A 14,327-nucleotide genomic window follows, 5' to 3' on the forward strand; every position below is an offset into this window, starting at 1 on the left:
TCAAAACCTGCTACTTTATTTTATGCAACGTGCACTGGCTTTCCTAACAATTGCAGCCTTCTGGAGAAGTCCTCTGGGAACTCAAACATCTGTTTTTTTGCTCCCCAAATAAACAAGTACTTTTTGATTGCTCTTCAGCAATCTACGCATTTCCTGCCTCCCTCGTGGTGCAATTTTTAAAATAGAAAAGATCACTTAATTCCCTTCTTTCATCTTGCATTTGCATCGCTGGGTATGGACCCAGTCTTTTATCTTAAGTATATGGCACATGTGGGGGACATTTTAAGATCCTAAATGAGACTGCTAAATCGTTCGGCAGTTGGAGCTAATCAATTACTCATTAATGATAAGACATGCCATTGGAAATTTTCAAATTTTAAAATGCTGCTTTAAAATACCAAGGGACGACTTGATAAATTTAGGCTCTCATTTCTGGAGCGCCACTGTCACTAATCTACCGCCCTCCAGTTTAGGCCCTGGCTCCAGGGCGCTAGTTGGAACCCTCCCGCCTTGCGCAACGTGGGCCCCCGGGGCTGCCCCTGTCCTCGCAGCGCCGCGCGGGGTCCCGGGTCCACGCTGCCGGGCGAGCCCGGGAGGGGCCGGAAGGGGGCGCCGTAGCCGCGGGGAACACTGGCAATGCCTCGGGGGCTGACTCCGAAGACCGGGTATTCGCTGGAGAGACTTTTTTGCGCCATCCGGTAGTCGCGTACGCTCCGGGCTTTTGCCAACTCCAGGTCTCCTTAGATGGGGGCCAGGAGGGAGACGGCGGGGACCCTTGGCCACGCGGGGCACTCAGGGAAGGGCTGAGGTCCGGGAGCCGCGCGCTGCGGGTTCCGTCCCGGCTCGAGCTTCCCAGCAGCGCCCTCCCCCGCGGCGGGCCCAGACTCTCGGTGCCGCGACGAGTGGGCGGCCAGAAGCCGGTGGCGGAGGGCGAGCGGCTGCTAGGAGCGGCGAGACTCCCGCGGCGAGGCTGGGGCTGGGACGAAGCGGCCGCGGCGACCGAGGAGAAACGGGGCCAGGCGAGTAGGAGGAAATACGGCCGGTGAAGGGGAGCTGCCGCCCAGGAGGGAGGCGGGTCCTTTCGGCTGCAGCTGCCGCTGTTCCGGGACGCGGCCCGGGGAGCCCGCCCGCCCGCTCGTAAGGTGCGCGCCAGGTAGCTCCCCACCCAGAGGGCACCCTCGCCGGCCCCTCCCAGCGCGCCCGGGACGGAAGGAGCCGCCCGCGCTGCAGGTGGCGAGGGCGCACGGCACCCCGAGCGCGGCGCCCTTGAGCTGCACCGCGACGCAGGTTTTCGAGCCGACTTGTCCGTCCGCCAAGAAAAGGAAGCGTTGTCCCTTCCCGCTCACCCGGCTTCCCCACCCCTTGTACTCTAAACCCTGCAGCGGGCGTGCGGCGCGGCCACGGAGGCGCCGAGGAGGGGCGAGCCGCCGCCGGGCAGCGGCGTGCCCACGGGGGAGAGGGCGCCGGAGAGGAGGCGGCGGCGCGGTGGCGAAGGCGCGGCGCGCGATGGCAGCTGCCTAGCCCGGCGGGCGCGGAGCAGCCCCGAGCTGTGGCTGGCCAGACGGTGCGGCTGGGCGGCGGACCCCGCTGCCGCTGCAGCCCGGCCGGGAGAGATGAGCGCGGAGGCCGGCGAGGGCATCACTTTCTCCGTGCCACCCTTCACCCCCTCGGGCTTCTGCACCATCCCCGAGGGCGGCATCTGCAGGAGAGGAGGAGCGGCGGCGGTGGCCGAGGGCGAGGAGAGCCAGCTACAGCCGCCACCACCGGGCAGCTTCTGGGACGTGGAGAGCGCCGCCGCCCCTGGGACCGCGTGTCCCGCTGCCACCTCCGGGAGCAGTGCCACCCGGTGCCGGGGCAACTCTGGCGGCGGGGGCAGCCGACGGACCACGGTGGCATATGTGATCAACGAAGCGAGCCAGGGGCAGCTGGTGGTGGCCGAGAGTGAGGCCCTGCAGAGCCTGCGGGAGGCGTGCGAGGCGGTGGGCGCCACCCTGGAGACCCTGCATTTTGGTAAACTGGACTTTGGAGAAACCACCGTGCTGGACCGTTTTTACAATGCAGGTGAGTGAGTAACCCCTTCCCCATCCTGCGCCGCCAGGGACCACGTTTTTCCTGGCCGTCTTCGAGGGAAATTTTGTTTTTCTGGGCGGGAAGCATTTACTTATTGCCCCACGTGGGGGGCAGCGAGCGGCGCTGCGTGGCGTTGCTCCTGGCGCTCGCCGCTCCTGGGGGGCGTGTGTGCATTTGTGCGGGAGCCTGTGTGCGTTTGTGCGGGAGCCTGTGTGCATTTGTGCGGGAGCCTGTGTGCGTTTGTGCGGGAGCCTGTGTGCGTTTGTGCGGGAGCCTGTGTGCGTTTGTGCGGGAGCCTGTGTGCGTTTGTGCGGGAGCCTGAGTGCGTTTGTGCTGGAGCCTGTGTGCGTTTGTGCGGGAGCCTGAGTGCGTTTGTGCCGGAGCCCCACTGGCCCGCCCGCCGCGGGCCGCTGGAGCCCTGCAGTCCATGTGGTCGACCCAAGACCTGTTTTCTAGCACTGCGAGGTACTGGCCCCAGTCAGCCCTTCTCCCTTCCGTGTCTCGCTTTCGCTTCTCTTAGGTTTGGCCGGTGTTTTCCTTCTGCATGTATCTGTTTTAGATGGCGTTCTCCTTTTCTCTGCGTAGTTTTGGGAGTACAAAAACGACGACTTACGCCACGCAGCCAGCTGCACTCAGAGTGTATCTTTATGAATTTGCATGTCATATCATGATCTTCCCAACTCGTTTTGCCTCTAACAAGTTTTAGTGGCTTGAATTTCCCACCTCTTACCAATTTGAATGTCCAAGTAATGACGGTGCTTCCACAAGTTTAACTAACGTCGTAACTTATGCTAAACTTCTGTGATATCCTTGTAAGGATTTTGGTGAAAGAACCAGGGTCTGTTTCTTATTACCCCATATACCACAGTGGGCAGGAACTTAACATTGTTTAAAATGCCTATATGCTATTTTAATAACTCAGATTAGTTTGGCCATTAAAATGATTGCTACCATAATCCATGAAAAAAAAGTATTTTTTCAGCCTATCCCAGATTTCAGAGAGTGTTATACAGTTCTATTAACCGGAGCAATTAGCTATGTGTTAGCAAATGTTAGGAATAATAACATGTTATTGAAATTAATGTTTTTCACTCTGTAATCCAATGTTGAGAATATATACATATTTAGATTTTTAAATTTTTATTTTCTAGAGACAGGGTCTCACTCTGTCATTATGGGCTAGAGCGCAATGGTGGGATCATAACTCACCACAACTTCGAAGGCGTGGGCTCAAGCCATCTTCCTGGTTTAGCCTTCCCAGTAGCTGGGACTAAAGGCATGCGCCATCACACCTGGCTAATTCTTTTAAAACATTTTTTTGCAGAGATGGGGGTCTCACCATGTTGCCCAGGCTGGTCTTGAACTCTTGGCCACAAGCAATCCTCCTTCCAAGGCTTCCCAAAATGTACATACTTATTTTTTTATAATTGTGGGGGGAAAACTTGGTTTAATGGTTTCTAAACAATAAGCTTCTTGCATTTGTGATCACATAAAAGGTTTTATATTCCAACCTTGTTTTCAGTTCTGATTCTCTTCAGCCTCTTCAAAACACCTGAAGTAGGCTTATGTCAGTTTTGGAATTCAGCCGAAGCTAAATGTTTTAAGAACAAGAACTTCATGTTAAGGAAGCCAGACTAAATAAACTAGGACTTTCTGGTTCTGGTATTTTTCTTTGTTTTTTTTTTTTTTTTGTAGTTTTGGTCCTCATAACTGAGCATGAGTGTAATGTATTATAGCTTGGTTCTTTGGGTGGCTTGCTAGAAAAATTACATAAACATAACTTTTCTAAAAATTATAGCACTCTTATTTCTGGATTATAATTGGGAAGAAGCTTCAAAGAACTGAAAGATATGAGAGGAAAATACCCTACTAAATGCATGAGCCTATTTTTATTGCACTGATAGATTGGGCATTTTTTTCTAGGGCTCTATAAAAAATCTTAAACTCTAAGCTAATTGGAAAGAAACTTCCCTAACAAGCTTTTCTGTTAGGAAAGGCTAACAATAACTTTCTGTTACTCTCTAAGTATTGTCTCTGGGAAAGGGAGAGAAAGATTGGAAGGTGCTGGGATTTGAAGTGTATCTCATTTAATCCTCTTAACAAGCCTTCCTACCTTCTTAGGTGAGAAAACCAAGGGATCCCTAAGAGGCCCTGGGATTCATAGGCAGTAAGTGGTCAATACAGGATTCCCCTCCAGGCGGCTGACCCTAAAGGATCATGCTCGGCCTTTGCTGCCTCCATTTAGGTGGGCTGATTTACTCTCAAAATCAAGGGGTGCACCCCATCTTGGAATCATATGACCGAGAGCTGGACTTTTGCCGTCTTATGAGACATTTAGGTGTATATGGGATAGTGGGGAGGGTGTGCTCTTGGGAGACCCATGTTCCTGGGCCATCTCTGTCGCATTCCATTTCTTCTTCCAACCTAGTCAGGCCTCAGTTTAACCCCTTCCCGCCTGGGTGATGTGAACCCTGAGGATGAGTTCCCTCTCACTCAGCATGCAGATGCGACAGAATGAAGGTCGTATCAGTTTCCTCCAAACCCTTTGTTTTTCTAAACTAAGGGCAGCAGGTCTGATGGTAGGAGAGCTGACTTTCTTCTGACTTCTAAGAGAGGGCTTGCTCTTCCTACACCAGGGGTTGGAAACCTTTTTCTGTAAAGTTCCAGAGAGTAAATATTTTAGACTTTGCAGTTCATGAGGGCCCTGTCACAACTACTCAACTCTACAAATGGTCATGGCTATGTTCCAACAAAACTTTATTAATGGACATTGAAATTTGAATTCATGTAATTCATAAACTGTTGTTCTTTTCTTCCAACTATTTTAAAATGTAAAAAACATTCGTAGCTTGAAAGCTGTGCAAAAACAGGTGGCCCATGGGATTTGGCCTGTGGGCCTTGCTGACCTTTGCTCTACACTGACTACCTGCACTTTAAAGTTGAATCCTTAAGAGATAGTGGGAAGAACACTGTCCCTCAAGTGAGATCTCAGTTTTCGTCCCAGCTGTGCTGTGAACGAACCATGCAATTGTGAGACAGGCCCTTCATCTCCTCCAATGGTGTTTCTTCTCCTGTGAAGTTGACCAAGGGTTGAAGTGGAAGGGGAATTCAACAAAATTTCTAAGATTCCCTCATTTACTCCTGTAAATTTGTAAAGACAAGGTGGCTTGGTGTGCTGGGACAGAACATGGGAACAGGAGTTTCAAGGTGTGGATTCTGGTCCTGGTTCCTCTCTAATTTGGAATGAGTCATTTAAAATCTCAGAAAAGAGTGGAGGGTTGGCATAATTGGTATCTGAGATTCCCTGTGGCTCTCAAATTCTGTACTTTATAACATTATTAATACAAATGAATTATTTCAGTCCCTAGAGATTGGTGAACTGCTTACAAGCAGTTCATATAGGTCATATCCCTGACCCGGAGGAGCTCAGTGCCTAGGCTGTGGCAGGGCCTCTGTGAGGGGTTATGCTGAATGTCTGGGGCTCCCAGGAAACACCTTCTAGAGTCAAACCAGGGTTGGGCTGGGTTCAGGGGTAGCTTCTCAAAGGAGGTAACACCTGAACTGAGATGGAAGAGTAAGCAAGGATGGCCTAACAGAGGCCTCAACATTTCAATGGGAAGCAATGGTGTTCAAATAGCTCAACTTAATGGAATGATTAAGGACTTAACCTTTGGTGACATTTTTACAAACATTTCCTATCTTTGTGTATTCATGTTTTTTTAAAGAATAAGTTACACTTAAAGATTTTCACTGATTTTCCTGATTTGATTATTATTTTATTTTATTTTTTTTTTGAGACAGAGTCTCACTTTGTTGCCTAGGCTAGAGTGAGTGCCGTGGCGTCAGCCTAGCTCACAGCAACCTCAGACTCCTGGGCTCTAGCGATCCTTCTGTCTCAGCCTCCCAAGTAGCTGGGACTACAGGCATGTGCCACCATGCCCGGCTAATTTTTTCTATATATATTAGTTGGCCAATTAGTTTCTTTCTATTTATAGTAGAGACGGGGTCTCGCTCTTGCTCAGGCTGGTTTTGAACTCCCGACCTCGAGCAATCCGCCCGCCTCGGCCTCCCAGAGAGCTAGGATTACAGGCGTGAGCCACCGCGCCCGGCCCTGATTATTATTTATTATAACTATATTCTAGTTTATTCTTTGACTACACTTGTCATTCTTTCTTTCATTCTCTTTCTGAGAAACTAATGCTTTCTGAAACTAATGCTCTATTAATGCTTTGATGAAAATTCATCTGATTTATGTATACAGGAGACTATCAATCAGAGATGACAAATGCCAAAGTAACAACACCCCTTCCCAGCCTTCTGCATCGTAGGCAATAAAATTCTATAAAAGCTAAGAGATGTCAGTGATAAAAGGTTGGACAAATCCCAGCTGGCAGCAAGGTCTTCAAAAAAATTTATTTTTTGAGATAGAGTCTCACTCTGGTGCCTAGGCTAGAGCACAGTGTCATCATCATAGCTCACTACAACCTCGAACTCCTGGGCTCAAGCCGTCCTCCTTCCTCAGCCTCCTGAATAGCTGGTACTACAGGCATGTGCCACCACACCCAGATAATTTTTCTACTTTTTATAGAGATGGGGGTCTCGATTTTACTCCGGCTGGTCTTGAACACCTGGCCTCAAGCAATCCTCCCACCTTCGCCTCCCAAAGTGCTAGGATTAAAAAAAATTTTTAAATGAACATCAGTTCTGTTATTCTCTTGTTTTGTTTATGGAAATGCTGAACTGTAAAGTGATTATATTTGTTCATTCAGGTTAAATGATTTAAGGTCCCTGCTTGGAACCAGGAACATACTTTTTTCTTAGAAACAGTATTACAGATGGTGGTTAGATAAGCCTTGTTATAATATCTGTGTTTGGAACCCACTCGGCATTTTAAACATTCAGGAAAATTATGCTTCTGAAACTTAAAAGTGAGACTTTCCCTGTGACTTTTCCTTTGATCTAGCTTTTGGTAGTCTCCTGGAGGCCAGGCCAGCGGGGATCCAGGAACACTTTCACCTCTTTCAGTCTTCTTCCCCTCCTACTTCCTGCTGATGTAAGAGCCAGGGACACTGCTGTGCTCAAGGCCACCTCCCTCCGTCCCTCTCAGTGGGCACAGGATTGGGTTAGCTGCCTGCTTCCCCTTTCCCTGATACCAGCCCTCACATCCGCCTGGGCCTTTCAGCCTGGCTCACTGCAGATTGCAATCTCTTACTCAGCTTTTCACCCCAGAGCAGCAGTGGGTAACAGGAAGGAAACATTTGCAGGTTGAAATTTTAAGAACTTAGCTTTTCTATTTGCATCCATATCATGTTCCCACTTTACTCCAGTGGTGACGAAAGTTGCCCATTTATGCCATTTTGCTGGAGAGGCATCTGACCTCTCTGGGCTTTGATGCCACTTGCTTCCAGCAAAGCTCCTTAGGATTGCCAGTCTTACTTGGTATAAACAAAACAAGCATAATCCTGTATCCTGTCTTTCCCAGACTGAGCAATTCTTGGAAGTTTTCTAGCCCACTTCTGCATTTCTACTTTCAATATACTTTCAAAGTATCTTGTCCTGTATACTTTGAGGGAGAGGGTGAAGTCTGTATTTCCCAAATAGTGGTTCCCATGACCAGTTAAAAAGAAAAATCAGAGGACTGATATATATTTGCCAACACTATAATTGTTCCAAGTAAGGATATTGTAAATAAGGAAAGAGAAAACTCAACAACTAGCCACCTATTGCCATGATTTCTTAAAAAAGAAAGACATCTTTATGTTAAAAAAATTAGGGGCGTGGGGACATAACCTGAGAAAGAAGGGGAGCTCTTTGCATACAGTAAATGTATGGAAAAACTCATTATTTATTATGCATTTTTCACATTTCACCATGGATGAGTGAAAACTTCCTTATGCTCATAAGCAGAGTTGTTTGAGAACTTCTGATCTGAGTTGCTTTGCTGCTCCTTCCCACCTTTTGGTCACTGCTTCTTCACCTGAGAAACAAGCCTTAGTAAAATTATCACAAGAGCAAACATAGGTAAGCTTATAAGGAAAAAACTCTGGTTAGAAAAGGATTTCAAAAAGATCTCAGTGGTGCCCTGTGCATGGTTTTTCTCTGAGCTTTTCACTTTTCTTGGCATGCCACTGTGGCAGCTGCTGCCTACCCCACACTGATCCAGAATACTGCACTTCCTCTTGCTTTCTCAGATAATGGGTCAATTGAGGCAAAATTATAATTTTTCAAAAAGAGCTCTACTAGAAAATCTGAAAAAAGCAAAACTAAAGAAAACTTCAAAGGCACAAAAGTAGATTGGTTTCTAGAGTACCTATTTCTTACTCCAAATAATCAAGTGCAGATTGTCATGACTGACCCTGTTTTGCAGTTTCCCGAGATCCTGGTTTCTTTCCTAGACTTGGTCACCTTTGGTCTGCTTGAGACATTTAATAGTTGGTAGTTTGAGCTGGCTTCATCTCTAGGGGAAGCCTGTTTACAAGTACATAACCAGTGGCCATGGCTGGTGCCAGCCTTCTGGGAGTTCTCTGCTATAGGCCAGTTCCCCTTTGGTGGCTTACAGGGACTGTCCCCTGCTTCTTGTTTCAGAGACCTGGTTAGAGGCCCGTTCAGTTCCTGTTTCTGGTTTGCAGGCTAAAGTTGGTTCACAGTTTCTTTGTGGAGCAGTGGGAGATTGACAAGCACGAAGCTAAATGCATGTGCGAGTCTCTCTAGTATGAGTTAGCAACTGTGTCTACTTTCCAAGAAGTTCCCCCAAGTGGTCCCTTCGAATACCACCCTACACCAGGAAAGCAGAGAAGCATAGGAAAATGCATCGTTGGCCAGTGATTCCAGGGCTGATAGTGTGCTATGAAATCATGGCCATTCCTGGGAGGCCATTTGAAGGCATTTTATCAAATGCTCCCCTTTCCGTCACTCATGGGGCCCTCACCGTGGTGGTAGAACATGCCAGCACTTCCTCCACTCCACCTGGAGCAAGATGAGAGTTGGAAATGTGGGAAATACGGCGAGGGTGGGCCGTGTTGCAGGAACCCACAGCTGTGTGGATATCAGGAAGAAACAGAGCCCACAGCTTTGGAAAAGTTGTATCTTGAAGACAGACTCATCTTCCTGTGATTAGTTTATAGGTAGGTGGGGAAATTGGCTACATTTAAGAAAAAATACCCTTATTTGCAGGGGGTAAAATTAAACTTGCAAAATTTTATTAGTGGCATAAAAGAAAAAATTGGAAAATGATAAATTATTTAAAAATCCATTGGTGACTCTAATACATTGATTTCTTTAATTGTTTTAATATATTAGCTTTTCTTTCGGGCTGGAGATGTTGACTAGAGAAGCCAATCAAAATATGTGCCAAAGTAGTGGGAACGGAGGAAGGACACGAGACAGGGCTGGTTTTCAAGGTCTTGTCTAATTGTTCCAAAAATTTAAATAAGTGAGTACTTAACATCTTATGTGAGTTTTTAAAATTTTGTAGTGTGGTTTTTTTTTTTTTTTTTTTCCCCAAAAGAAAATACAAAAATGAAAAGACACATAACCCAAGCTACATTATGGAAATTTTCCTAGGGGACACAGGAGGGAGGAGAGAAAATTTAAGTGTAAAGAGCATCTCCTACTTAATAAAATCATAGCAGAGAAGATCTGTGTAACTTATGCTGTGTAACTTGTGCAGAGTAACAGTAAACATTCCATTACAAGCAGGGCTTTTTGTTATAGTAGTTCGTCAACAAAGAGGAAAGCAATTGGCTTTGGTATATGATTCATACCAGGAAGGAAGTTATATTCCTTTGTACAGGAAGTCTCTATAAATGGCTGTAACTAGTTATATCAGTACTTTTAAATGCTTTTAGCCCCTTGTATACCTGTGAACTCTCAAGAGAAACATGGGAGGAGAGATGCTCTTGTGATTATCAGTGAACATTAGGTCATCTCTCCACTGGCCTTAAACCGTAGAAAAATCAAGTATTTGCCTAAGCGAGAGAATTCTTCCTCCTTTAAATTTTTGATTACCCCTGTTTCTTATTTTTAAAAAGTCATCCAAGGCTATCACATGTCCAGTGCCATTTATTGTCACATTCAAGTTTTCTACTGTTTATTGTGACAAACATCAGCTTAAGCTGGGGCAGCCAGGACCAGGAGTGCTATTCTTGCTGCTCAGGGCCGCAGCTTTTGCCTCCAGCTAGATATTTCACAATTTATGATTTGGTCCCACTGGGGCTTAGGTGACTTCACATGGCTAGGTGAGAATGGTACTATCAGGGTCTCAGTTCTTCCATGTTATGGAGTCCTCCTTTTTTGATCATCTTATTGACTCCATAAAAGAAAGAGAAGTGACAGTGTAATTAACTCTGTTTTACAGTTGGAAAGGGTGTTTGATCAGGCCAGAATAAATCAAATGGTTGAATAGGCTTTGAGCTCAGGTCTTCTGATTTCCAAATAATCCAGGTGTTTTATCTGCTATACCACAGTTTTCCCTTATAGTGAAAAACATTTCAAAGCATGTGTACTATTTAAGAGGATCAGTTCTAACATCTTGATGGTAGCATTATTATGAGGAAGAGTCTTAGGAGTGACACTTAACTTCTGGTCCCCTCTTACTAATAAATTTTTCTGACTTCTTATTAGTAACCTTATAAAATTATCAGAAAGTGGACTTTGACATTTTTCTGTCAATATAACAAGGGAGCCCAGAGCCTAGGCTGAATAGTGGTTGCCAGTTGCTTGGCCTCAAGCTATAAATTGGGCTTTCTCCAGGCAAGTCTTGGGCTATTTTTGGGGTGTGATAGGTGAACCATCACATGATAGGCGGAAAGAAGCCTTTCTCTAGAATGACCCGGAGAGCTGGATTTACAAGCCTGGGGATTGTTCGTTTCCATGGTTCCCTGAGGTAAGTTCTGGCTCCTAAGTCTGATTGGCTTTCCCCTAATGTGATGGCATATTCCCAATAATTCAATTCTTTAAGTATTTATTAATTGCCTGTGACATGCCTCTTACTGTAGTCGATGCACTGAAGGACTACAAAACAGAAGGTGGAGATCTTTAGGAGCATAAAAGTTTGTAACATATATATGTTTCTAAGGGAAAAACGGATACTAAGGAAGAAGTCAGGGGAACTACCTACCTAGATTTCCTATTTCTTCCCACCAGAGTAATTCTTTTTAGAAAAAACATTTTTAAAAAATGTAAGGTATGAAATATATCTGTCATAAAGTACATAAAATAGTATAAAAATATTCATGCATCCACTACTTAAATATATTAGCCATTAAACTTATTGATATATTTGTTTCATTCCTCTTTCTCTCTCTTTTAGAGGAATAAATCTTTTTGGACAAAACTAAAAGACCCTTTCTATCTCATCAGTATCCCTTCTTGGAAAAGTGCATCTGGCATGGAAAGTGGTATATTATAATTTTATAAACTATATTTTCAGAAATCTAAAATCATGACTCTACAAATATAAACATATGCCAAATATTTAATTAACTCATTATTTAAGGAGAAAACCGGTAAGATATTAAAACTAGTTTAAAGGAGAATTTAAAGAGTGGGTATTACACACACACACACACACACACACACACACACACACACACAATCAGGAATGCTGAAATGAATTTGCTAATTGATGTAAAACCGGCTAATATTATGTAAGGCAATTCTATAAGTATAAATGTTGGAGTCATCTTTTCTATAGGGTGGAAATCAATTTTATCTCTACCAAACAATATTTATCTGTGATTCTGTGGACCAGAAATATGTGCATTACTATCAGTTTCGCACAACTTAATATTTATCCCAGGAACATTGCAAAATGGTCTAGTCACCAGAAGGACAATCAAAGGTGCACACCCCTTTAAAATCAGATAATTCCCAGAGGGTGTGCCACACAAAGCCCAGCCCTCCACTGAAAGGATATCTTTTGACCTTTTCCAACTCTTTGACAGCTTTTCTTGGCACAAAGTGGGTCATTCTAAGCAGGCTCTATGCCTGTCTCTCCAAGTGCTCTTAACCCAGCCCAACTTAAAGGACCTGTTTGCTTTTCTCTGCTACTCTGACATCTGAAGCTGTGTTTGCTCTGAGAGGGCCCTAGAATACCTTGCTTTAACCAAGATTCCTAATCATGGTTGTTTTAGGACAGGAATCATGTACAAATTGCATATTTGGGTGTTAGTCACTTAGGTTTTGGATATGATCAGAGGTATAGGGCATGTGACCAGAACCAAGCAGGAATATGCCAGTGTGATGCCCACAGTGTCTGGAAACCAAACTTCATTCTTATATTAGGAAAACGTCATTGTGACTAATGGGGATACCAATAGTCTAAACTGCTCCGAATAAACTTATTTTTTGGAGAAAAAAATTTTAATATATTTTAGAGGGCTGGCAAACTGCTATCATATTTCATGTTGAATATATGACTTTGGTCTTATAATGTACACAAATAGACAAGATGCATTACTGTGTGCTCAGTGCTGTGCCAGTCATTCTACATACATTACCTTATTCAGTCTTTAGAGCAGCTTTATGTGGCAGATAGCTTCAGTTGATCAATTTTACATATGGGGAAACTGAGCCCCCGAAAGCATTATCAACTTTCCCAGTGTCACATGGCTATTAAGGGACAGAACCAAGTTTTGAACCTACAGTGATCTGATTCCAAAGTCTATTCATTTATAACTATGTTCTCCTGTCTCCCAGAAATAAATTTCCTATTTAAAAACATTTAAATTATTATTAATACCATGATTACGGTCATCTCATCAGTAGACATTTGTTGACTATTTAAAATCTGCAAGATTTCTTTCTTAGGTGTGTATGAAATTAGGTTAAAAAAGTGTAATTTCTGGCTGGGCGTGGTGGCTCACACCTGTAATCCTAGCACTTTGGGAGGCCAGGCGTTAGAGACCAGCCTGAGCAAAAGCGAGATCCCTGTCTCTACAAAAAGTAGAAAAATTAGCCGGTCACAGGGGCACATGCCAGCTACTCAGGAGGCTGAGGCAGGAGGATAACTCAAGCCCAAGAATTTGAGGTTGCGGTGAGCTTTGATGACGCCACTGCACTCTAGCCTGGGTGATGGATAAGACCCTGTCTCAAAAAGAGAAAAAGGTGTCATTTCTGTCTTTTATGATCTTACAATCTTACAATCCAGCTATTTAATAAATAATTTTTGGGAGCCTCCCATGTGCAAGATGATGTAGTGAATAAGTAAAAAAATCCAAGGGATTTTTTTTTTTTTTGAGAGAAGGGTCTTGCTCTGTGGCCCAGGTGCTAGAGTGTAGTGATATGATCATAGTTCACTGCAACCTCAAATTCCTGGGCTCAAGTGATCCTCCTGCCTCAACCTTCTGAGTAGTTGGTACTACTGGCATGCACCAGCTAATTTTTTCTTATTTTTTGTAGAGACAAGATCTCGTTATATTGCCCAGGCTGGCCTCAAAATCCTGGGCTCAAGTAATCCTCCTGCCTTGGCCTCCCAAAATGTTGGGATTATAGCCACTGCACCTGGTCCCCACTTGATATTTTTATGAAATCAGTCTCACGCTGAAAACTATTTAAATAAATTCCAAAATTTTGTTAAAAACCTTTCATATCTCTTATAAATATTGATAAAATCTTATTAAATTTACTTCTAAGGGGGTATTATAATTCTTTAATTAAGAAGAATTTTTTTACACTGACTCTTATGGAAGCAATGAGGGTTATTGCCTGAGACTTGGAACCTTTGTGTATATATATATATATATATATATATATAATTTTTCTAGCAGTGGAATTTGAATTTTTTTGTATTAATCTTTTCAGTTTGTGAAAAAAATCTAGGTTTAGATATTTGAAATATGCCAATAGTGTAATTTCAATTTAGTATTCTTTAGGCCTAGGGTCTGTGATATAACTGTGTTGCTGCTTGTTGATGATGCCTAGAGTGTATGGTCCTTGGTTAACAGAAAATGGTCAGCTTGAATGCCAAGTTACTGAATGCCTGGGCCAGAATGAGAATAGGAAACAAACAAAATTCCATTTAGATAATAAAGGCACATGTATCAGATGCATTACTGATGCAGAACCATACCTGTATTATGATATACATAAAAAATAACTAAGGTAGAAACCTGGACTGTCTCTGAAGGTTGTAAGTTAACATTTCTAGATATATACTTTATATAACATTTCTAATCATTTGTGAGTCACATGAAAATTCAGATCTTCAGATCTGGACAGTAAGATTTTAAGTTTTGAAAAATAACTCCTGGTCAATT

General features: G+C 44.2%; 1 protein-coding gene across 2 annotated transcripts in view; it reads left to right on the forward strand.

The window, feature by feature from the left end:
• Positions 1-1,405: 1,405 nt before the first annotated feature.
• Positions 1,406-14,327, forward strand: part of MAP3K5 (mitogen-activated protein kinase kinase kinase 5) — a 195,294-nt gene continuing 182,372 nt past the window's right edge. Inside the window, exon 1 of one of the 2 annotated variants that reach the window (XM_012739434.2) lies at positions 1,406-2,061. In XM_012739434.2, the coding sequence (XP_012594888.1) occupies positions 1,614-2,061 (448 nt within the window). In that variant the 5' untranslated portion in view covers positions 1,406-1,613. The remainder of the gene's footprint in view (positions 2,062-14,327) is intronic. The other variant, XM_012739433.3, reaches the window with a different exon arrangement.

Source organism: Microcebus murinus, chromosome 5 (genome assembly GCF_040939455.1).
Source record: "Microcebus murinus isolate Inina chromosome 5, M.murinus_Inina_mat1.0, whole genome shotgun sequence".
NCBI classification, from domain to species: domain Eukaryota; kingdom Metazoa; phylum Chordata; class Mammalia; order Primates; family Cheirogaleidae; genus Microcebus; species Microcebus murinus.